The sequence below is a fragment of the Lissotriton vulgaris genome, chromosome 9 (assembly GCF_964263255.1).
Source record: "Lissotriton vulgaris chromosome 9, aLisVul1.2, whole genome shotgun sequence".
NCBI classification, from domain to species: Eukaryota; Metazoa; Chordata; class Amphibia; order Caudata; family Salamandridae; genus Lissotriton; species Lissotriton vulgaris.
In genome coordinates, this window is record NC_141697.1 from 264,365,289 (window position 1) to 264,389,785 (window position 24,497).

At 48.8% G+C, this 24,497-nt stretch overlaps 1 protein-coding gene, 1 long non-coding RNA gene and 1 pseudogene across 6 annotated transcripts in view; 2 read left to right on the forward strand and 1 right to left on the reverse strand.

The window, feature by feature from the left end:
* TTLL5 (tubulin tyrosine ligase like 5) overlaps positions 1-24,497 on the forward strand; it is a 1,386,223-nt gene that overhangs the window by 534,565 nt on the left and 827,161 nt on the right. For all 5 annotated transcript variants that reach the window (XM_086937525.1, XM_086937527.1, XM_086937530.1 and 2 more), the window contains one exon: positions 23,982-24,102. In XM_086937525.1, coding sequence (XP_086793651.1) covers positions 23,982-24,102 — 121 coding nt within the window. The remainder of the gene's footprint in view (positions 1-23,981; positions 24,103-24,497) is intronic.
* Positions 1-24,497, reverse strand: part of LOC147689977 (uncharacterized) — a 315,487-nt gene that overhangs the window by 205,634 nt on the left and 85,356 nt on the right. The window lies entirely within an intron of this gene.
* LOC147689979 (U6 spliceosomal RNA) lies at positions 20,693-20,766 on the forward strand (annotated as a pseudogene).

The window sequence follows — 24,497 nt, forward strand, 5'->3', positions numbered from 1 at the left end:
GCGCCGAAGGCTTTCACCCCTAAAGCGGTCGCCAGCTGCCCCGAGAAGGTTTCCTCGGTGCCGAAGTCGTCGACGGGGGTCCCCACCCTGAAGCCTCGACAACCTTCAGTAAACGAGCAACAAGAAATCTTTATTGATGCCGAAACGAGCAGGCTTTCCCTCCACAAGCGGAAAATTGCCCCGGAACAACCGATGGAGTCCTACAAGATTCCTCTGAAGAAAAAGAAGGACTCTGCCTCCACTCCTGTCCTGGTGGAGCCACTTTCTCCACAAACTCATGATGTCTCGCCCGCTTACTCTGATGTGGACGCTGGGGAGGGCGATGATGAGGATGAGTACAGCTATCCCGTCTATACAGACCCTGATGATACCAATGAACCCTGGGCTGCTGGTGCTGACCCAGGTGATCCTCATTCAGGACAAGACACTCAACTCTATTCTGTGAAGACAGTCTCCCACAAAGGATTCTGCAGCATTCAATGCCCTCATTGAACGAGCAGCTAAAAATCACAACGTCCAGCTCCATGCTGACCCTATTGACGTTGATTTCCTTTTTGATACCTTCTCAGTCTGGGAGAGGACTGTCAAGACTCTACCTATGTTGAAAGGGGTCTTAAAACATGCTGGTGAGATCTTTAAAGAGCCTACCAGGGCGAGGGTGATAAACCCTAGGATTGAGAAAAAATATAAGCCAGCGCCTACTGATCCTACCTACATCAAAGGACAGTTGCCTTTGGACTCTCTTGTCGTCTCGAATGCCCGGAAGAGGGCTAATTCTCAGACTACGGGTGATGCTCCTCCCCTAGACAAGGAATCTAAGGTCTTTGAGGCATCGGGGAAAAGGGTGGCAGCACAAGCGGCCAACATCTGGTGCATTTCCAATACGCAAGCGCTTCTAGCGAGGTATGACCGGGCACACTATGACACGCTGGAGACCCTGTTGCAGCACCTGCCTGATGAATACAAGGAAGCAGCTGAGATGCTTATTCAGGAAGGGAAGCTGATCCCTAATGCTTCAATTAAGTGCGTCTGGACGCGGCTGACACCGCAGCCAGGGCTGTCAACACTAGTGTCATGCTGAGACGACATGCCTGGTTGAGAATCTCTGGATTTAAGCCAGAGATACAAACCACCATCCTTAATCAAACAGTGAATCCAGATCACCTGTTTGGCCCAGAGGTTGACACCACCTTAGAAAAGATTAAGAAGGACACTGAAACTGCTAAATCCATGGGCGCCTTACAGTCTCAGCAGTTTCGGGGTGGGTCTTTTCGTCGCTCAAGCACTAGAGGCGTTTCCAGAGGCCAGCTCTCCCAAACCACGCAGTACTACAAAGGCAACACTCAGTCCACATACACCAACAAAAGTCGAGGTGGATATCGTGGTAACAGCGCCAAGGGCAGGGGTCGTGGAAACAACAACTCCAGATCCTCTGCCACCAACAAACAGTGACGCCTTGTCACTGCCCCCCGACCATGCAACACCGGTCGGGGGGAGACTTCAGCAGTTCCTGCCGGTCTGGAGAACCATCACCACAGACAGGTGGGTCAGAAAACTTATACAATACGGTTATTGTCTGGAGTTAACATCCACTCCACCCAACATACCCCCAAGACACCGTCCTATGTCTGCCGAGCAATTGCACTTATTACAGCAGGAGGTCCTCGTCATGCTGCAAAAAGGAGCGATAGAGCTCGTGCCTGTGCAGGAAAGAGGCACAGGGGTCTACTCCCTGTACTTCTTAATACCAAAAAAGGACGGATCCCTCAGGCCCATCCTGGACCTCAGGCCCCTCAACCAGTACATCCTGTCGGAGCACTTCCTTATGCTCACCCTGCAGCAAGTGCTCGCGTTGCTCAGTCAGGGGGATTTTCTCGCAACTTTAGACCTAAAGGATGCGTATTTTCACATTCCACTGCACCCGTCACACAGAAAATACCTCCGGTTCACCATCCAAAACCAGCACTACCAGTTCAAGGTTTTGCCTTTCGGAGTCACCACGGCACCCAGGGTGTTCACAAAGTGCCTGGCGACAGTGGCGGCGCACCTAAGGAGACGGAACATTCACGTCTACCCTTATCTGGACGACTGGCTCATCCAGGCGAAGTCAGCCCAGCAGTGTGCCGCTCACGTGTCCCACACCTTTCACCTCCTTCACGACCTGGGATTCTCACTGAATTACCCAAAATCCCACCTCCAGCCCGCCCACATACGGCAGTATCTGGGTGTGACGATAAACACTCTGGCAGCCACAGCACAGCCAAATTCAGTGAGGGTCAGCAGCATTCAATCGCTGATACAACGATTCAAACCCCAACGCTCGCTTCCAGCGAGAGTGTTCATGCAGTTGATAGGCATGATGGCCTCCTGCATCTCCATAGTCCCGCACGCGAGGCTACATATGCGTCCGCTTCAGCAGTGCCTAGCACGTCAGTGGACTCAGGCTCATGGGCAGTTGAAAGACCTAGTGTTGGTGAGCGGTCGGGCATACAACTCTCTGCATTGGTGGAATCCACTAAACCTTTGCAAGGGACGACCGTTCCAAGAGCCTGTGCCACAGATCATTCTGACGACGGACGCATCTCTCCAGGGTTGGGGAGCTCATGTACTCCACTACACTGTGCAGGGACTATGGACGCAACAGCAACAGAAGATGCACATCAATGTTCTGGAACTGATGGCAATCTTCATGGCACTAAAAGCTTTCAAAGTACATCTGTGCAACAAGGTCGTGTTGATCCGGACAGACAACATGACAGCCATGTACTACATTCAGAAACAGGGAGGTACCCACTCTCTGCAGCTGTCTCATCTGGCTCAGAGCATGTGGAAGTGGGCCATTCAGAGGAACGTCTTCCTCATGGCAGAACACCTCCCGGGCAAGGACAATCAGATGGCGGACCTGCTCAGCAGGTACAGCCACCAAATGCTCGAATGAGAGTTGCATCCATCAGTACTCCACCCGTACTTCCAAGAGTGGGGTCTTCCAGAGATAGACCTGTTTGCCACAAGGGAGAACGCAAAATGCCAAAGCTTCGCTGCCAGGTTTCCACACCCACAGTCGCAGGGCAATGCGATATGGATGAACTGGTCAGGCAGATTTGCGTACGCTTTTCCCCCAGCACCTCTGATACCGCTGGTGGCACGCAAACTCAAGCAGCACTCGATGACTCTCATCCTGGTTGCTCCAACGTGGGCTCGCCAACCATGGTACACCACGTTTCTGGAACTGTCCGTGGTAACGCATCAAAGGCTACGCCTCACACCCAGCCTTCTGACGCAGAGCCATGGCGACATTCAGTATCCAGATCCGCAACAGCTCAACCTGGCGATCTGGCTCCTGAGGTCTTAGAGTTTGGCTACCTAAACTTGCCTCCAGACTGCATGGACATCATCCGGGAGGCGAGGAAGCCCACCACTAGAGCATGCTACGCGGCGAAGTGGAAGCGGTTTGTCATTTCTGTGCAGACCACAACATTAACCCGCTAGATGCATCTATTCAGAACATCATTTGTTATCTTTTCCATCTGTACAAATGTAATTTGGCCTATGCTTCCATTCGCATACATCTATCTGCGATGGCTGCTTATCTCCAAAACAGGCAGCACCTCTCACTTTTCAGGGTGCCTGCTATTAAATCCTTTTTAGAAGGGCTCAAGCGAGTTATTCCTCCGCGGACTCCGCCAGCTCCGGAGTGGAACCTCAATGTGGTCCTCACCAGGCTGATGGGTCCCCCTTTTGAACCACTGCATTCCTGCGAGATTCAATTCTCGACATGGAAAGTAGCTTTCCTTATAGCGATTACATCGCTGCGACGAGTTAGTGAGCTCCAGGCACTAACTATCCAAGAGCCATTTATTCAAATTCATTCCAACAGGGTGGTGCTTCGCACTAACCCTAGGTTCCTTCCAAAAGTAGTTTCTCAATTCCATATTAATCAAACTATTAAATTACCTGTGTTCTTCCAAAATCCTGAGTCATTGGCGGAGAGAATGCTCCACACCCTTGACGTCAAAAGGGCCCTGATGTATTACATTGATAGGACCAAGGATTTTAGGAAAACTAAACAACTCTTTGTTGCCTTCGCGCCACAACACAAAGGTAACCCCATTTCCAAAGCTGGTATAGCTAGGTGGATAGTTAAATGTATTCAGATCTGTTATCTGAAAGCCAAACGTACTCTCACCATTCCACCGCGGGCCCACTCCACCAGAAAGTTGGGGGCCTCCATGGCTTTCCTTGGAAATATCCCTTTGGAAGACATATGTAGAGCAGCCACATGGTCTACCACACACACATTTACAAAGAATTATTGTGTTGATTGTAGGAAGGTACCTCCTGACTATGGTTGCCCCCAACTTTTTGCCCTGTGTTTTAGCTGGTTTTTGACATAGTCGACCTGGGACCCTGCCAATCAGGACCCCAGGCCTACTGCCCTCTCTGTAAAATGGATTCCATGTACCTTAGGTACATTTCCAATTGGTACTGGGCCACCTTATCAGACCCTGTAACTCAGGGCATAGGTGTACCCAGGGCCTACCAGGGGCTGAAGCATGTATTATGCCACCCCTGGCTGGCCTCCTAAATTTGACACAACTGGCTGCATGACAGCTGGGGCAAAGTCGTGTAATCACCCTTTGCTGTAGATATAGTATACCTATATCTAACCCTAAAAATGGACACCCAGATTCCTATCAGTCACTCCTATGGCAGGCCTTAACAATCCTGAAGGCAGAGTGCTTGGAATCGTGTGAGATGGTGCTCTGGCATGAGCTGAGCCTGTCTGCAGCTTGCGGAACCAAGTCCTAATAGCTGTTCCATGATATCGCATACCATATACTCTGAAGTGCATTATAATCCTCGCGGTTAAATGCTATCTTTGGTATTGCTTTATCAAAACATGTCGAGTAAGGTGTCATACGAATTGGAATACTAACCCCTCGCCAATTCTGGCGACGGGGTTAGCATTCCACCCTTCTAGAGGGACACGACATGTATGTAACTGTGAACCCCGGTTAAAGTTAAACGAAGCCTCAGCTCCACAAAATGGATGCTGCCACCACAGACACGAGTCTGACCCCCTGCAGCTGGGAGTCCTTCCAGCAAGGGGAGCCTGGACAAAGGGTTTCCTGTCGAGGGCGGTGCTAGCACCGTCCCAGACAGGGTTTTGTGTATCCTGGGTAGGCAGGGCTTTACAGGAAGGTGACTGCTGAGTGGCACCCTGGTGCTCACTACGCATAAGCCGGTCAGAACCAGTTCCAGGGGCACACCAGCCCCTGGCCTGGGGAAAGTCCGGCATGGGAGAGGGGTGTAACCACCCCCCTCCTAGTCCCACCCATAGGCAGGACCTAGTCACCGGGTCAGCCCCTTTTCTTAGTATAAAGATAGGAGCGGGCCCCCTGTTAAAATTAGATCATCTTTGGAATCAAGACACGACTTTCTGCGAAAGGACATCAAGGTTTCTTCTTCAAGATTCTCCCTTGTAGCTAAGGAGTAGTCACCCTGCATCCGCAGGCACCATCAAGAACACTGCGGTCTGCTGCAAGTCCTTCCTCAGGAATCCGACGACACAGCTCGACGAGACCCGGCTTCCCTGGCACCTCTGACCTCTACTCACCTCTACAGCCAAGCTGAGAACCGTGAGTGCGACAAGACCTCGAGGGACCGACGATCCCCAAGACTGCACGACTTCTTCACAACAAGCCCGCCGAGTGTCCCTCTGGTGAGTGCTTTGGGGTCCGAGAAGCCCCGACCCTGAGCAGCTCCAGAACCGAAGATCAGCCCTCCAGCATCTCCACGATCTGCGTGGGGCCCTTCTGCTTTTTGCTGCTCACCGCGTTGTTTGGCTACTAGCCCGCTGGCTTGTGGCCTTCTTAACGACGCCCGACGACATCACCGCTGCTGGTCTGGTTGCTCCAGACTGGCCCTTGCTTCCTTCCAAGAGAGAAGCACCCCGGACCCTCCTGGTCCACTCCAGACGCCATTTTAGGTCCACCACGTGGCCCTGAAATTTGCCAAGGCTTTGTTGCCCAATCCTGGGTCCAGCGACGCCGCCAGCTTCATCCATCGTGGGACAGCTCGCTCCTCCATCCTGGTCGCCGACAACGCCTCCTGGTCCGTGAGATCTGCAGAGCACAGCGTCGCCCACTCACCTAGTCGAGGTGACTACCATCCGGTGCCCTCCTGGTGCCACCTGACGGCTGGCTAGTAGTCACGAACTTGGTCCCCTCTGCTTTCAGGTGTCATCTATCTTCAAGATCCAGGCTTGGATCACTTCGAACTCTCTTCACTGGTCGCCTGCCAGCATCTTTCTTCCAGGCTCCTGGTCCGTCTACGAGGATTCCCGACGTCTTTTGAGACATATGCAGCTGCAGCCCCTGGGCTAGGTAACTTCGGCATTTCGGTGCCCCAGCATAGCCTCAATATCCAAGGGTCAGAATCCACTTTCGTTTTCCTCCTACCAGGTCGGGTTCGCCCGAGAACACTAACTCTGTGAAATCTAGCTACCATTGACTTTGTCCCGCATCACGTGTGAGAGTGCACACTCTGCACCCGAGTCCCCTGGGTCTCCTAGAAGTAATCTAACGATTCTATAGTCAAGTCCTAGCGATTCCAAAGCCTATTAGTACTGTACTTACCTGCTAGTAATTTCGCATTCCACTTTCAGAGTATATGGTTTTCCGTGCCCCTCGGGCATTTGTATATACTGTGCTAACTTAAGTATTTTCGTAAGAGTTTTGTTTTGTGCTTAGTACCCTGTCCTCATAAAGAGTACAGGGCTGTTGTGATTCTTAATAAATATACTGTTTATTTTCATAACACTTGTGTGGTGTCCTTTCACTTGGTGTTCAAGGGGTATATGTGTGGTATAACAGCTGGCTTAACACACCCTCTCGAGTCTTTAGCCTTAGACTGCTCGTATCCACGCTACTAGGATAGCTGGTCTATAAGGTTGACTTACAACCAATCATCAATAAGGGTTGCTGGACTGATACATAGTGTTCACTAGAATAGTGAGCACTGCATATCAGGCCACCTTCTCACATTGGTGAGCAGCGGTTGGGATTTGAGCTTGCTGTTGTTTTACCACACGTATCCTAAGAATATCTTGTTGAAAGATCACATAAGTACTTCAGGTACATATAACTTAGCTTAGAATACTCTGAGTTCTACTGAACCAGCTGTTGCAGCTCCTCAAGGCTTAGCACACCTTGGCTGCAACTCTTAGCAAGGGATCAGTAGGCAAACACATAGTGTAGGTAGGTGCATCACTTACACCACACTAGAAGCATGTCTAACCTCGGAGATTCTACTGAGACCCCTCTGGTGGTTGAGGACCCTCCACAGGCCTCTTCTAGATATGCAGCCCTTAGCTTCCAGGAGATGAGACAAGTGTGTACCTCCAGGAAGCTAATACAGGGGTCTAAACCCACAATCCCATTTCTGATTGGTCTCTTAGAGACTTATGATGCCAGAAAGGCTGAGAAACTTCTTAGCTCTTCTCATCCAGAAGGGGACATGCCAGCCCTAGAAGGAACCAGGGGTGACCCAGATCTCATCCATCTCTCAGGTGAGGAGGATGATGATCAGGAGACATCTGGGGATGAGGCAGACAAAGGTCCAGAAGTAGTTAGTCAGCTAACTAGGGACAACTTAAGCAGGCATGAGAATGGTACTAGGAGATCCCTGGGACCCCTCTCAGGCCAGCTTAACATTGGGAATGGACGAGTTAGGTCTCTATCAAGAGGCTCTAACAGATCCATTCAAACCAATGGCTCTCAGGCCTCTGCTCTGAGGAGGATGACCTCCCCTCAGAGGAGAATCTATGAAGCCAAGGAAAGGGAAGTCAATCTGAGGATTGAAAGGGAAGAACTTGCCCTGGCCAAAGAAAGACTTGCCTTTGCTAGAGAGCAAGAATTGAGTGGGACAGTTCCCACTGGTGGCAGCATTATACCTAGCAATAGGGAAAGGAGTTTTGATACAAGACACCTAAGTAAGATAGTGCCCCCCTTTAAGCAAGGGGATGACATCCACAAATGGATTACTGCTTTGGAGAGGGCCTGCACTGTGCAGGGTGTTCCCCAAAGTCAGTGGGCAGCTATCTTGTGGCTCTCCTTTGAAGGTAAAGGTAGAGATAAGCTCCTCACTACTAGAGTGGAGGATGCTAACAATTACCAAGTCCTGAAGAATACACTGGTTGATGGGTTTGGTTTAACCACTGAGCAGTACAGGATGCTGTTCAGAGTCACCCAGAAAACTCAGTCTCAGGATTGGACTGACTTTGTTGATTGTGCCACTAAGGCTTTTGAAGGCTGGCTACTGGGAAGTAAGGTTACTGATTTTAAAGGATTGTACAATCTAATTATGAGGGAGCAAATCTTAAGTAATTGTCAGAACCAGTTATTACACCAGCACCTGGTAGACTCTGATCTGACCTCTCCGCAGGAATTGGGTAAGAGGGCAGACAAATGGGTCAGAACCAGGGTCAGGCCTAAGAACCAGGGTGGTGACCAAAAGAAGGAATCAACCAAGCCTCAAGAGAAGGGTGGGAATAAATCTGCTGATCAAACCACAGGGCCCCAAAAATCCTCTGACAAGGGTGGGTCCCCTACTTCTCCCAAAACCCAAAAGAAACCTTATTGCCATACCTGTAAACAGGTGGGCCATTACAAAAGTGATGTCAGTTGCCCTAAAAATAGCAATAAGGAAAACATACCCCCAGGTAATACTCCCAGACCTCCTGTTACCACTAGTGGTAATCCCCCAGGTGGTGGGAGTGCCCCCAAGAATGTGGTGGGCATTACTTTGGGAAACCAGGTGGACTATGGCCTAGCCAGGTCCCCTGAAACAACTCTTGTCTGTGAGACTGGCTTGGGGTTTGCCAACTTCACTACTGGTTCCCACATTTTGGGAAAGTATAGACAGGAGCCCCTTATCAATGGTCAGCAAGTTGAGGCATACAGAGACACAGGGGCCAGCATCACCATGGTGATTGACCATCTGGTCCCCTCTGCTCAACTGACCCCTGGTTTCACTTACCAGGTGACAGACGTTCATGGAGTGAAAAGAAGGCATCCCATGGCAGTAATTGAGCTCAGCTGGGGTAATGTCACAGGGCCCATGAGAGTGGCAGTGACAGACAACCTACCTGTAGATTGCTTACTGGGGAATGACCTGGAAATCTCAGCATGGACTGAGGTGGAGCAAGAAACTCACTCCAGAATGATAGGCCTACCCAGAAAGGTTAGTGGGGCAGTAATAGCTACAGCCCCAGTCCAAGCACCATTCCTCCCTGAAAAGGTTGGAAGAGCAGTGGTAGCCACTGCCCAGGCTCAGACAGACTTTCCTGAACAGGATAGGAGGGCTGTGACAGTCACAGCCCAAACACAAACTGAGTGCCCTCCTGAAAAGGTTGGCATGGTTGAAATGGTCTCAGCCTCTACTCAGACAGATAGTGAGGTTGTGAAGCCTGAAACAATGGATCACTCCACTCAGACAGAGAGTATTGAGGAGGAAGAGAAATCTCCCTCCCACCAGACTCTAGGAAAGGATCAGCCTCCTCAGGGAACTGATCTGACCCCTTGTGAAGGAACTGCCCCAGAGGTAGTCAGGCCTAGCCTGGCAGAGCCCCTGATGTCAGTGGACCCTTCCAAGGTGGGACCCAGTCTGGAGCAGGTAACCTGCCCCTCTCTACCCTGCCTCAGTCAGCCCAGGGCTGTAGAGGTCAGGGAGGCCAGTGGTGGACCCCAAAGGGCCCCCTGTCCAAAAGAACTCCTTAATCAGCAGATTAGGATCACTGAAGCTGGTAAACCTAGCCAAGTGAAAAGAAAACAGACTCCTGAGGGATCCCCCTTAAAAGTAGTTAGGGACCTCCCACAGCTGGACACTGTTAGGCACAGCCAAACATGGGGCCTAAAAACCCCAGACCTGACCTGCCCCTCCAGTAAGCCAAACAGAGGGACTCAGCCTCCAGCTTTAGGTAGCCAGAGGCTGACCCTGAGAGCTCAGTGCATCTCAGCTAAAGAAAGAAAGGCACACATGATGGATGGTGATTGGAGGAAGTTGAGCCCACAGGTAGAGGAGCCTCACGTCAGCACTCCATCCCAGCATCAGCCTTTTTCTTTCCCAAGACACACCAAAGACAGAGATTCCCTATGGTGGAGACCCTCAGATACCCTTAGGGTGAGGGGTTGCCTAGTGGACCATGACACAGGGGGAAACCAAGCCAGAGCTGGTCCTTCCTTATATGGCCACTTAGGTAATAGAGGCTTACCTGGACAAGGATAGCCTTATCTCCTTTCGTTTGGGGGGGGGGGGGGTTGTGTAGGAAGGTACCTCCTGACTATGGTTGCCCCCAACTTTTTGCCCTGTGTTTTAGCTGGTTTTTGACATAGTCGACCTGGGACCCTGCCAATCAGGACCCCAGGCCTACTGCCCTCTCTGTAAAATGGATTCCATGTACCTTAGGTACATTTCCAATTGGTACTGGGCCACCTTATCAGACCCTGTAACTCAGGGCATAGGTGTACCCAGGGCCTACCAGGGGCTGAAGCATGTATTATGCCACCCCTGGCTGGCCTCCTAAATTTGACACAACTGGCTGCATGACAGCTGGGGCAAAGTCGTGTAATCACCCTTTGCTGTAGATATAGTATACCTATATCTAACCCTAAAAATGGACACCCAGATTCCTATCAGTCACTCCTATGGCAGGCCTTAACAATCCTGAAGGCAGAGTGCTTGGAATCGTGTGAGATAGTGCTCTGGCATGAGCTGAGCCTGTCTGCAGCTTGCGGAACCAAGTCCTAATAGCTGTTCCATGATATCGCATACCATATACTCTTAAGTGCATTATAATCCTCGCGGTTAAATGCTATCTTTGGTATTGCTTTATCAAAACATGTCGAGTAAGGTGTCATACGAATTGGAATACTAACCCCTCGCCAATTCTGGCGACGGGGTTAGCATTCCACCCTTCTAGAGGGACACGACATGTATGTAACTGTGAACCCCGGTTAAAGTTAAACGAAGCCTCAGCTCCACAAAATGGATGCTGTCACCACAGACACGAGTCTGACCCCCTGCAGCTGGGAGTCCTTCCAGCGAGGGGAGCCTGGACAAAGGGTTTCCTGTCGAGGGCGGTGCTAGCACCGTCCCAGACAGGGTTTTGTGTATCCTGGGTAGGCAGGGCTTTACAGGAAGGTGACTGCCGAGTGGCACCCCGGTGCTCACTACGCATAGGCCGGTCAGAACCAGTTCCAGGGGCACACCAGCCCCTGGCCTGGGGAAAGTCCGGCATGGGAGAGGGGTGTAACCACCCCCCTCCTAGTCCCACCCATAGGCAGGACCTAGTCACCGGGTCAGCCCCTTTTCTTAGTATAAAGATAGGAGCGGGCCCCCTGTTAAAATTAGATCATCTTTGGAATCAAGACACGACTTTCTGCGAAAGGACATCAAGGTTTCTTCTTCAAGATTCTCCCTTGTAGCTAAGGAGTAGTCACCCTGCATCCGCAGGCACCATCAAGAACACTGCGGTCTGCTGCAAGTCCTTCCTCAGGAATCCGACGACACAGCTCGACGAGACCCTGCTTCCCTGGCACCTCTGACCTCTACTCACCTCTACAGCCAAGCTGAGAACCGTGAGTGCGACGAGACCTCGAGGGACCGACGATCGCCAAGACTGCACGACTTCTTCACAACAAGCCCGCCGAGTGTCCCTCTGGTGAGTGCTTTGGGGTCCAAGAAGCCCCGACCCTGAGCAGCTCCAGCACCGAAGATCAGCCCTCCAGCATCTCCACGATCTGCGTGGGGCCCTTCTGCTTTTTGCTGCTCACCGCGTTGTTTGGCTACTAGCCCGCTGGCTTGTGGCCTTCTTAACGACGCCCGACGACATCACCGCTGCTGGTCGGGTTGCTCCAGACTGGCCCTTGCTTCCTTCCAAGAGAGAAGCACCCCGGACCCTCCTGGTCCACTCCAGACGCCATTTTAGGTCCACCACGTGGCCCTGAAATTTGCCAAGGCTTTGTTGCCCAATCCTGGGTCCAGCGACGCCGACCGCTTCATCCATCGTGGGACAGCTCGCTCCTCCATCCTGGTCGCCGACAACGCCTCCTGGTCCGTGAGATCTGCAGAGCACAGCGTCGCCCACTCATCTAGTCGAGGTGACTACCATCCGGTGCCCTCCTGGTGCCACCTGACTGCTGGCTAGTAGTCACGAACTTGGTCCCCTCTGTTTTCAGGTGTCATCTATCTTCAAGATCCAGGCTTGGATCACTTCGAACTCTCTTCACTGGTCGCCTGCCAGCATCTTTCTTCCAGGCTCCTGGTCCGTCTACGAGGATTCCCGACGTCTTTTGAGACATATGCAGCTGCAGCCCCTGGGCTAGGTAACTTCGGCATTTCGGTGCCCCAGCATAGACTCACTATCCAAGGGTCAGAATCCACTTTCGTTTTCCTCCTACCAGGTCGGGTTCGCCCGAGAACACTAACTCTGTGAAATCTAGCTACCATAGACTTTGTCCCGCATCACGCGTGAGAGTGCACACTCTGCACCCGAGTCCCCTGGGTCTCCTAGAAGTAATCTAACGATTCTATAGTCAAGTCCTAGCGATTCCAAAGCCTATTAGTACTGTACTTACCTGCTAGTAATTTCGCATTCCACTTTCAGAGTATATGGTTTTCCGTGCCCCTCGGGCATTTGTATATACTGTGCTAACTTAAGTATTTTCGTAAGAGTTTTGTTTTGTGCTTAGTACCCTGTCCTCATAAAGAGTACAGGGCTGTTGTGATTCTTAATAAATATACTGTTTATTTTCATAACACTTGTGTGGTGTCCTTTCACTTGGTGTTCAAGGGGTATATGTGTGGTATAACAGCTGGCTTAACACGCCCTCTCGAGTCTTTAGCCTTAGACTGCTCGTATCCACGCTACTAGGATAGCTGGTCTATAAGGTTGACTTACAACCAATCATCAATAAGGGTTGCTGGACTGATACATAGTGTTCACTAGAATAGTGAGCACTGCATATCAGGCCACCTTCTCACATTGATGTGCACTCCAAACAGCAGGCAGCTGTAGGGCCGGCTGTTCTAAAAACACTTTTCCAAACTGCTGCAGCTGGCACGGGCGGCCACCGCTAATGGAGGGACTGCTATGTATTCTATGCACAGATATGAATTCAGCAGCCCACATGCCTCAAACCGAATATGCTACTTACCAGTATGCATCTGTTCTTGGCATGTAGGGCTGCTGACATTCATATCGCCCGCCCTCCTCCCCGGCGCCTGTAGCAGCTACAGAATTCACACATACTTCTAGCATGGTCATCATTCACTTAGTTTCACTCCATCTTGGTCACAATGGCTAAAAACAATCTGAGGATGGAGTCGATGCCCATGCGCACTGTAGTCCAGGAGAGGAGCCACCTATCTCGTGATACTTCGAAGACTCTTCCAGGACAACAATGTGCAATCATCCGGACCCAACACTAGGCGGAGATCTATGCACAGATATGAATGTCAGCAGCCCTACATGCCCAGAACAGATGCATACTGGTAAGTAGCATATTCGTTATCGTAGCAAGAAGAATACCCTGGAATCAATCCTTTGATCTTTTTGATGGCCTGCCATCTGCAAGGATATCGAACAGTATGCATCTTCTTGCCCGACGTTTAACCAGAAAAAGTCTTTCATGCCAAAGGTCTTCTTTGTCCTCTTCCTGTGGCTGGCACACTATATCTACAGATTTTATTGTAGACCTACCGTAGTCAAAGGGTGCACTGTAATAAGGATAACAGTTGATCGGTTTTACAAGATGGCTCAGTTTTCATCCTTTAAAAAAGTTCCTACAGTTGGGGAGATGATGCAACGTTTTATGTATGATATCTTTCACTAACATGGCCTACCAATCTTCATCATCTCCGATAGGGGATACATTTCCAGGTTTTGGAAAGCTGTATGTACAGCTCTTGGAATATTCAGAGCCTTGTCTTCAGGATTCCACCCCCAAACTAATAGGCTCACCGAACGCACAAATCAGATGCTGGAACAATACCTAAGTTGCTTTTGTAACGCTACCTATGATAATTGGGCTTCCTTTCACCATATTTACAATTTGCTTGCAACAACAGTATGTCACCCTTTTACTGTCTTGAAGGTCTCCATCCTATGATGTGCACGGAAATGGTTCCTACTGATTCCCTGGTACCTGATTCTTCAGAGTTTCTAAAACATCTAGTTTATCTCTAACTAAGATTTGGATGAAGCGGCAAGCAGATAAACGTTGCATTCTGGCCCAAATTAATTCGGTGGGGGATAAAGTATGGCTTTTCTCTCTTTTTTTTGTGTCTTTGCATGGGCGACATGACATCCTAAACTTGGTCCCAGTTTCCTTGTTCCTTTTTCTATTGTTCAGATTGTTTATCCGGTTGCTATTCGCCTTCAGCTTTCTCCTTCAGGGCATGTTCATCCATTGTTTAATGTCTCTCAGTTGAAACCTGTAATTCCAGATCATTTCCGATGTGTTGGGTTACCCCACCTCCTGTACTTGTCCATGGGTTCCTGAATTTGAAGTCTCTGATATCTGCGATTCTCACCTTTAGCGTGGGAAGTTGCACTTCTTGGTCCATTGGAAGGGTTATCTAATTAGCAATCAGACTTGGGAACCAGCCTCTGTGGTTCATGCCACTCAGCTCATTCGAAGGTTCTTTCGCTCCCACCCGGACACACCTTGTGCTTTGCAGGGAGTGGTTATACTATCAGGCGCGACTGCAGCTTCTTCACTACAGCAAGACACGTTTGCCAAAAGTGCCTCACGGCTGGATTTAGGTACGGCAGGCGGCTGTGCCTGCACTTAACTTGGGAATGTTAAGTTGGGGGGGTCCTCCAGGGTGCTGTCTGGTCAGGGGTCGGAGGGGCGGGGGTTGGGGTACACCAGGGGCTATCTCCAGGGAGCAGTTGTCATGCTTCCTGGCTGATATATTCTACTCAGCCACAGGGGGCAGGGCTTCTTATATCCTCCCAATCTATCCCGGCCGCCATCCAGTGTTTCGCTATGGAACTCTCCCAATCAAATATAAAAAGGTTTTACTTCCTCTTGACACCTAATTGGTTCCAGGACTTTCTTCCTATTTAAAGGACTTGGAAGGATTGTCTGGTGCATCGCAACACCCGGATTCCTATTTGTTTTTTCTTTCTTCGTTCCCAGTCTGATGTTGTATTGTCGCTTTTTCCTCCTGGTGGTTTCCTCAGAGGGCATATTCCAGCTTTGTGTTCCTTCAGTGGCTGGCAAGGTGCTCCCAAAGGCAATTGGCCCAGCTTTAATCATTGTAACATCCAATCCAGACAATCTGCCTTGCTTACAGCACTTGAAATCATCTTGCTTTTTATATGCTGCTGTGCCTCTTGCTGTGCAAACTTTCCCCCTTCTAGCACAATTTATATGACCAGTGTTGTGACTCAGTCTTCGGGTTTAACTGTATTTATTTGATTTTCAAACTACTCATACATTCGCCTACAACCAGACTGGCCAGCAAACTGAAAGGAAAAAAACAGGAATTCTCACCACATTATGCCCATGTTTATTTATCTCTAAGGCCTATATCTATGAAACTGAAGGAACATTCTATTGGTGTTATCTTCCTAACCCCCCAATTCTTCCTTTGACCCAATTGTCATAGGGCGTAAAGTATTTTTGCAATTTTTGGTTGTATAATTCGAAGTACCTGTAGGTACCTGGGGCACGTAATATCCCTGCACTTAGTAGACGGGTAAGTCGAGAAGGGAGATCAATCCATTTAGAAAACTTTAAGTCTTTGATCTACAATCCAAGTTATATTTTCCATAGCCAGGCGCTCCCATCAGTGTGATAGCCAAGTGGAGGGCTACTCCCAATGCCATATGAAATTGTTTGCCCCTTTGTGTCCTTGTAGAGAGGTCCTTATAAATTGAATACTCCGGAGAACCACGTCTGCATCTCTTGATATTTGTATATCAAACTTGCAATTAAAAGCTTTTCGTTTTTCATCTAAAGGAGTATACGCGTGATTATAGTCCACTTTTCCATCCCCCTGACAAACTTGTGAAGAATGTTTTGGAACAGTTTAAGCAGCTTTGAAGGGCAGGGGAAGGGTTTGTGTTTCAGCAGCACAGTAGGTTTAGGTACCATACTAGGTTACTCAGTTCACTCACTAATTTTGCCCCAGTGTCGGCCCATGTTCTGTTAAAGGGAGCTGCTGCTGCATTGCGGCACTTTATAAGCACCATCTGCAATGTGCCCTAGATCATTGCCATCAAGACGTCCGTATTATAAACGTTTATATAGTCTTCTCTATCCCTTTATATCTTTGGTCATGTAATAAATTGTCCTTTCTTGTCTTTGTCTGATGTAGCCACTATCCGTGATATCAGTCCATGGCCCAAAATAACGATGTGGCAGATTTTAGATTGAACCTATCTCATGACTAAGATTTTGCTCACTATGAAGCTGTGCCTGTGTTATGCGCTGCAGAATAAAACGTGTTTTCTAAATACCTTTTGTGTTATGCCCTCCAGAAAGCAACAAAACCCACTGGGTAAAGGTCTGTGTCACTGCTACTGCCCCTCCAAGTCTCTGTTGCATTCTATTTGTGGTGATATCCATCACTATGTCGATCTCATCTCAAACAAAGGGTAAACAGCAATATATCTGAAAGAGCATACTTTTGATAGTTTCTTGTTGGTCATTAGGGATATATAGCATGGAAATCATATATGCACTTTAGTATTGCTCTTGCTTTAGTATTGCACTGTCTTCGTTGTCTGCTGCTACCTTTTCAATACAGCCTTGAAACGTAGGTGATCTCAGTATGACGACACTGCTTACCTACATGGCCGGAAAGAGTAAATTATACTAGGAGCCACTCCAGTTGTAGCCTCTGCCAGGCTGAACATTTTGGTTATATTCAGTGCAGGAGGCAAATGTCCTTTTAGCTACTCTTGAAGGGATTAATGACCGCTAAGCTCTTGGTTTGGGCATTAAGCCTTGTAACATGAAAGCTGATGAATTTTCAGTTTGGCAGTCTCCAAGTGAACAAACTCTCCCAGTTGTGTACCTTGATCAGTGTCCCAGCTTCACTTGTCTTCATCCGAGAGTCTAGAATAATAGCTGTTTCCCCATAATGTAAGTGAAAACCCACTGTCATTCCTCAGTCCTTCCAAGAAATTACATTAAATACTGTAACCGGCCTAAATAATCTTCTTTTCAGTAGCACTGTAGCCGCTAGGTTCAGAAACGAGTGTCATCTGTGGTCATCAAAGCTAAGTGTCTCTTTGGTCAGGGCTATGGGCATGATGTCTTCCTTTTTGTCAGAGAAGTATGTTCGAGCCAGCGCGTCTGGTGAATTATCTTTTTATGTGCTCAAGTTTGCAACTACCTATACTCTGCCCATTAAAATAGGCGGAGCTTCTATTTCGTTTCTGATTGAATGAAGTAGGCATTGTGCGTAAGCTACAATTTCATCTTCGTTTACTCTCTGTAATCCCCTTACCCTGCTATTGTTGTACCTGGGCATATTTTCAATATTCTCCAGTTTCACCAACAGCTTGTTCCCTTTTTCAAGCTTAAGCAGCCTTTTCCCATGTGATGCAGTTCCTCTAAACGGTTATCATCTGTTCTTTCCAAAATTCCAAATCATCTTCTCGATTTCCAAGGGAACATAATCGTTCCTGAGGTTTTGAAATTTCAAGACTATTTTAATGCTACTGGTTTCCATATTGATCTCAGACAGAAATTGCTGGAAAAAATCCTGTTTGATGACAGGCTGTGGGGACAGGCCTGATTGTCTCTCAAGAAAAATCTGACATGTCCGCTGTTTAGTTTTCTTAATCCGTTTTCAATTCTTTAGACACCAACAGCTCTCTGATTAAGGGCTCCCTTTTCCCTTGGGTCCCAGCACTCTGTTGGCAGCATACAGAGTAGATTTGCTGGGGGACACTAAGCGCCCAACTCCTGTGGTCTTCCACCTCAAGAAAGAGCATGTGGCACTGCTTTCACTGAAAATGCTCACTCAACTGCAGAGTTTATCATGTCAGGTATAGAAGCCTCACTAACACCCTGATGGGACTCGAAGGCTGCTTAGCTAATCTGTCTCTAGTCAGTTTAGCAACTCTTTGTTGTGCTACCTCAGAGTGGCGCTGACGGCATCAGTTGGGGTTCGGGCACTCTGCGTCTACTGCACACTTCAGTCGCTATACGGGTCTCACACCCGGTGGGCTCTATGAGATTCTGCCCCTGCAGTAGGGCGGGGTCTCAAGCGTCTGACCTCCCATACTCCTCAGGGCTCCCTTGCTTTTCTGGCCTATTCCCTGTAAGTGTGAGGAAAGTTGGCCTTAGTCAAACAGCTGCGGTCCTTTACCACATCGTTTGTGGATTCTCTGTTGCTCTCGTTGGTGAACTCCAGCAGGGCTGCTCCTCCCTGCAATTTGCCCGGCCCTGCACCACTGGGAGCCTCACTTCTCCACCTGAGGTCAGCTGTTGCTGAGTGCAAGTCATGCTGCACATATTGTTTCCAGCGTTCCAAGCTCACCAGTCAAGATGGTGCCCAGTGACTGGTCTCACTGTTCTCTTACTGCAGTGTACCTCTTTAACTGTCATCTCAAGTCGCTACTCGTGTCATCCCATTTTTAGGTCTCGCCTGAGCGAGACATTTAGTAAGTGGCTTTTAAAAGTGCCACCAGAGGCTTTTGCTGGCCTACAGCTTGCGTTCACGAGCACGAGCAGGAGCAGGAGCACGTGCACAGCTGCCATCTGTGTTTTTATTGCTGTAATCAGGCTCCTCTGATTGCACCACCTCCCTCCCTCCTTTTTCCCCCTCCCGATCAGCTTAATTTGTGTCTTCTAGATGTGACTCATACTCCTCTGCTCGCACTCCCCCTCCCTTCTCCCCCTCCTCTTCGTCAGTTTCATTTGTGTCTTCTATCACTGTGAATGCTCCTGCTTCCACCAGGCACACACACCTCCAGCCGTCGGTGCACGCTTTCACCAGGCACACACACCACCAGCCGTCAGTGCACACTTCGACTAGGCAAACACACCACCAGCTGTCAGTGCTCGCTTCCACCAGGCACACACACCAACAGCCGTCAGTGCACGCTTCCACCAGGCACACACACTACCAGCCGTCGGTGCACGCTTCCACCAGGTACACACACCACCAGCCATCAGTACACGCTTTCACCTGGCACACACACACACCACCAGCCGTCGGTGCACGCTTTCACCGGGCACACACACCACCAGCCGTCAGTGCGCGCTTCCGCCAGGCACACACACCACCAGCTTTCAGTGCACGCTTCCACCAGGCACACACACCACCAGCCGTCAGTGCACGCTTTCACCAGGCACACACACCACCAGCCGTCAGTGCACGCTTCCACCGGGCACACACAATACCAGCCGTGAGTGCACGCTTCCACCGGGCACACACACCACCAGCCATCAGTGCACGCTTTCACCAGACACACACACCACCAGCCGTCAGTGCACACTTCCACCAGGCACACACACTACCAGCCGTCGGTGCACGCTTCCACCAGGTACACACACCACCAGCCGTCAGTACACGCTTTCACCTGGCACACACACACACCACCAGCCGTCGGTGCACGCTTTCACCGGGCACACACACCACCAGCCGTCAGTGCACGCTTCCACCAGGCACACACACCACCAGATTTCAGTGCACGCTTCCACCAGGCACACACACACACCACCAGCCGTCAGTGCACGCTTTCACCGGGCACACACACCACCAGCCATCAGTGCACGCTTTCACCAGGCACACACACCACCAGCCGTCAGTGCAGTGCACGCTTCCACCAGGCACACACACCACCAGCCGTCAGTGCACGCTTTCACCAGGCACACACACCACCAGCCGTCAGTGCACGCTTCCACCGGGCACACACAATACCAGCCGTCAGTGCACGCTTCCACCGGGCACACACACCACCAGCCATCAGTGCACGCTTTCACCAGACACACACACCACCAGCCGTCAATGCACGCTTTCACCAGGCACACACACCACAAGCCGTCAGTGCAGCAGGCAGGTTCTTCTCAGAGTTTCTTGGTAAATATGTGTTTGATGCCTGGGACGGAGTGGGTCGAGTTTCCTTAAACCATGCTGAGTATGCAGGTGCAGTGCATGAACTCCTGTGTGAGGGAGTCATGCTGCCTGGGGCTCTCTCACTCCACACTTGTAAATTGCGCCTGCACCAGGCTTTTTCTCATTTGCAAAGTTCGGCACATACGCACAGCTAGGCAGCCCCCACACCCCCGGGGATGACTGCTTCCTACAACCAGAATGAAAACAACATTCAGAGCAATGAAAACAAGTTCATTTGATGCAAAGAACTGTTAACAAAAACCATGTCCAGCTATTGTAGATCTGGCAACTTAAACAAAACAGCAACAAAAAATAAACAAGCATTGGCATAGCCAATAGGTCTCGCTTTTTGGACCCTATAAGTATTTAGATATGCAGCAGAATATCCTTGGTGCAACAACACCAACTGTTGCATGGCTAATCACTTATAAGGTCCCAAAAGCAAGACCTATTGGCGATGCCAATGCTTGTTGCAGTTGCTGCGGCTCCCAGCAGTGCTACCAGGGTCAAGCTGCTGTTTCTGATTGAAGAGTGTTTTCGATCCTCTTTGCTCGCTGCAGCAGCACATGTACTAAAATTGGAACGATACCAAGAAGATTAGCATGTCCCCTGCACGTGGATCGCTGATGTTAATGGAGGAAGAAGTGTGGTGCTGCCAGAGCATGTCTGCTTCACTTCTCAGTCAGGTTACTCTTCCAGCTTGCTTTTTTGGTGTGGTTACAGTCGACTTACTTTACTGGCTTGCCTCCGGATGGTGTTCCTAAGAAGCTTCATAGTTCTTTTGTCTAAATCACTGGGGAAATTGTAGTTGTCTTCTATTTCTGCTATGATCTGTACTTGTTAACGACAGCGCATTCTTCGGATCTTTCTCTATTTTAGTGACTAAGGTGATGTGATTCTTTAACCTAATTTTGTTTTGTTATGCTCTGGGTTTATCTGGCTACCCTTTCCTATCTCTTGAAATAATAACTGTGTGTTTCTTTTTCTAATGGATACTTCCAGCGCAGATTCCTCAGCTTGTTAATCTCTCAGAAAGGCAGACTTGACCCAGAAACTTGCTCCTAACGGCATCCATCAAACTCTGTCATAACTCTGTCCTTTTCTCTTGATGTGACAACTCGAAGCCGTACATCGTTGTTTCTCTTGTTCTGCTCTAGTAAATCCTGAGAGCACTGGTTGTGGTGGTGTTTTTTCTGCAGGACACTATTCCATCTTGGAGCAGAACACTATCTTCTTACACATACAATTTCCACTGGCAACACATGCCTACTCGCATCAGGGGAGTAGCTTTTATTGGTGCAGCAGGTGCAGTGCACTAGTGCCCAGAGGGGCCCACTGAAACCTTATTATTGCTATATTTCACAGTTAAAACAGCAGCCGGGGGGGCATTTTCTTCCTTGCACTAGAGCCCATGACACTCTGGCAATGCTACTGACTCTCAACAGTACGAATGGGCAGTTCCAGTTTCTTGCACTCCCTGCTAATTTGCAAATACTCTTGGCCTGGTTCAGCATTGGCAAGTCCCTTTGTCCCTCTTTTCTTTTGCTGTCTAACTCCTCAAGTTACCACTCATCTTCAACTAAAGGGGTGTTAACAGAGTATTAAATGAAAACTATTGGCATCTCAAAGTGGTTTGTCGTTAACTTGCAAGCACGGAGAAGAAGGTTTCATTTTTAGGTCTCACCTGGGAAGTGCTTGTGCTCTCTTTCGAGACATGCTGTTTCTAGGATATGGGCTTTAAAAAACGCCCATCTTTTTAATTGGTTCCTATTGCTGCCCTTTAGAAATGCTGGCATTTCATTTGTGTATACACTTAGTAGTCCTTCCTTTTGTAATTTTGCATCCTTCCATGAGGACTGCCCCTCTTACGTGTGTTCTTACTGTTCAGGTTCTTTATACTTGGAGAGAACTCTTTTTTTAGTTGGCCTGCCCATTTGCTCATTAACTGTCCTGTCTACTTGTGCAATGAAAGTTAGGTTGCTTCATTTGCTTGCCGTCTCTTTGTCTCCCTGTGCCCCCCCAACCCTTCCACAACACTGCTTTGGTAGTTTCATGTCTCTAAATCTTCCTGTGCCAACCACTTACCCCTTCCACAACACTGCTCGCAGGCTCCCACCACCCATCTGAGCACACTGCTGTTTTGCTCTTTTTTTGGTTATTTGACGCCTAATTTGCAGTGCAGTGCCCTCATTTCATATCCCTTTGTGGCTACCCCTATACCCCTTCACGACGCTGCTTGCCAGCCTCCGAGATTGCTGAAGACTGGTGTCGGTGTTATTGTTTTGTTAAGTTGGAGATGTCAGCTGTATCATGAAGCATTATCAAGTGCCATAGAAAAGGAATGGGTAGGTTTAAGCACCTGTTTAGAGTGTCCCCTATTTCTGCCCATAATGCGAACACGCCCGGACAATCATGTAGAACATTCCCAGTGTCACAATGTGGTTGAGCACATCACCAACAGTTCGAATGTGCAGTAAACCCATTCTCCACAGCTACCCAGGGCTCTAATACCAATCATGAATTGATTTGAAGACACAGAATTTCAATGGGGATTCCCTAAGTCCCTGATCAAGGTCCCTAAGGAACCCTTTCTAATCCTGTTCCATGTGAACTATTTATATCTTTTCTTGCCACCTGCCACATAGCCTGGCTATTACAGGTTTGGAATGATGATGCTGTATTAATGGAATATATATGCCTGACTTTACCCCCTTGTGCTATCCTAACGTTGAAGATATGACACTATTGGCAACTGTGTTAGTTCCCATGGTAGCACAACTAGTCTGCAGCGTAGGCAGTGGCAGAGTATTATCAGTGCTCATGGATGTGTACATGATTTTGCTCTTTGAGCATTCCAGTTGTCTTAGGATTCCCCTGTGTAAGAAGCTGGTCAATAGTAAGGATACCAGCCTGTTCTCACAACTCCCAGTGGAGTGTTTGTCCTCCAGTGCTACTGTGTGAATTATACCATAGGGAACCCCTTCATGTATGTGGGTGTTCATTTTAAACTGTCAGTGAGCCCAGGCCCCAATCTTCCTCATTGCTTGAATGACAGATTTTCGGGTCAAAGTGGCCCCTTAAAATGATTGGGATAGTGCAAATTTATTTGTAATCACAAATCCTATGTGGTTCGTGATTCTTCATATTCATACGTATAACCATTTTTCATATTTAACATTGACAAGTTCTTTGTAAAGTGCATTATTGAAATAAGAGATACAAATTCCTCCCCTCTGCTCCAGGCCGCTCCCCCCCCCCTTCCGTATCCCATTTACAATATTTTATGGGCAACTTATTGTGCCTTACATGCAGTGTAAGTGAGGGTCCCAAATTGTACAATGATGTATTTTTCTTGTGAACATGATTTCATCTGTGATTTAATGATAATAAATTAAAAAGAAAAATACATGTGTCCCACCATAAGCTATTTAGCAAAGCAAATGCCTCTCCGAAGCAGGATGTATGGCTGATTTTCTATTCCGACTCCAGTCCCTTTGAGGTTTCTTCTAATTGTGACTTGTTGCCTTGTGCTATACAATCAAGGAGCGACGTTTTGCTTTCCCTGTAAGTCTCCGGCTTTATATCCCCATCCATACAGAATTCAGGCAAAAAAAATAAAGCGTTGCCTGCATTGTGCAGGCAAGCCATAATCTGAATTATTCAGGCAATGCATGTTAATTAGTTGCTCTGGGTCCACAGTGGTGCAGTAGGTAGTTTGCCCAGCTTCTGTACTGTACAACTGGCACCAAAGGAGTTTTGAACTTGTGGGCCTAGTAACATGACAACCTGTGTTTCTTGTGGCAATTTTCCAATGCTTTTCCTTCTTATTTTTGCAGTAAAGTACAGGCTCGATTAGCATTCTCGGCCTATTTGCAAAGAGTTCGTCAGCGTCTGAACACGGAAAATATGGATCAGAGTCAAAACTATACCTGGGCTGCGAAGGAGGATGAGCAGATGGTAAGAGTAGATTTAACCCCGACTATCTCTTTCTGTGGTTTGTCCTCACCAGTGAATATGCCTTGGGTTTTCCCACCCACATTATGAAACCGTTACTGGAAGGTTATTCACAGTTGAGGGTTACCTGTGTTGTGTTACATTAGGTTGCCATTGTGCCCAGGGCAAAACATTCCTAATGTGCTTCTGCCCTGAATGGGTGGTGCATGGTTAGTATTCTGCCATGGAAACCTAAATTACATGTAAAATCCTCTGTGGTTATAATTGGTTGAGTTTGAAAACTGCCTCTTTCACATATTCACACACTTAAATCATTCCACTTCATCAGGCTGGGAATCCCTGGTACATTTAAAAGCAGTAGACAGTGTTAAAATGGCCAAAGGCCTGGACAACACTGT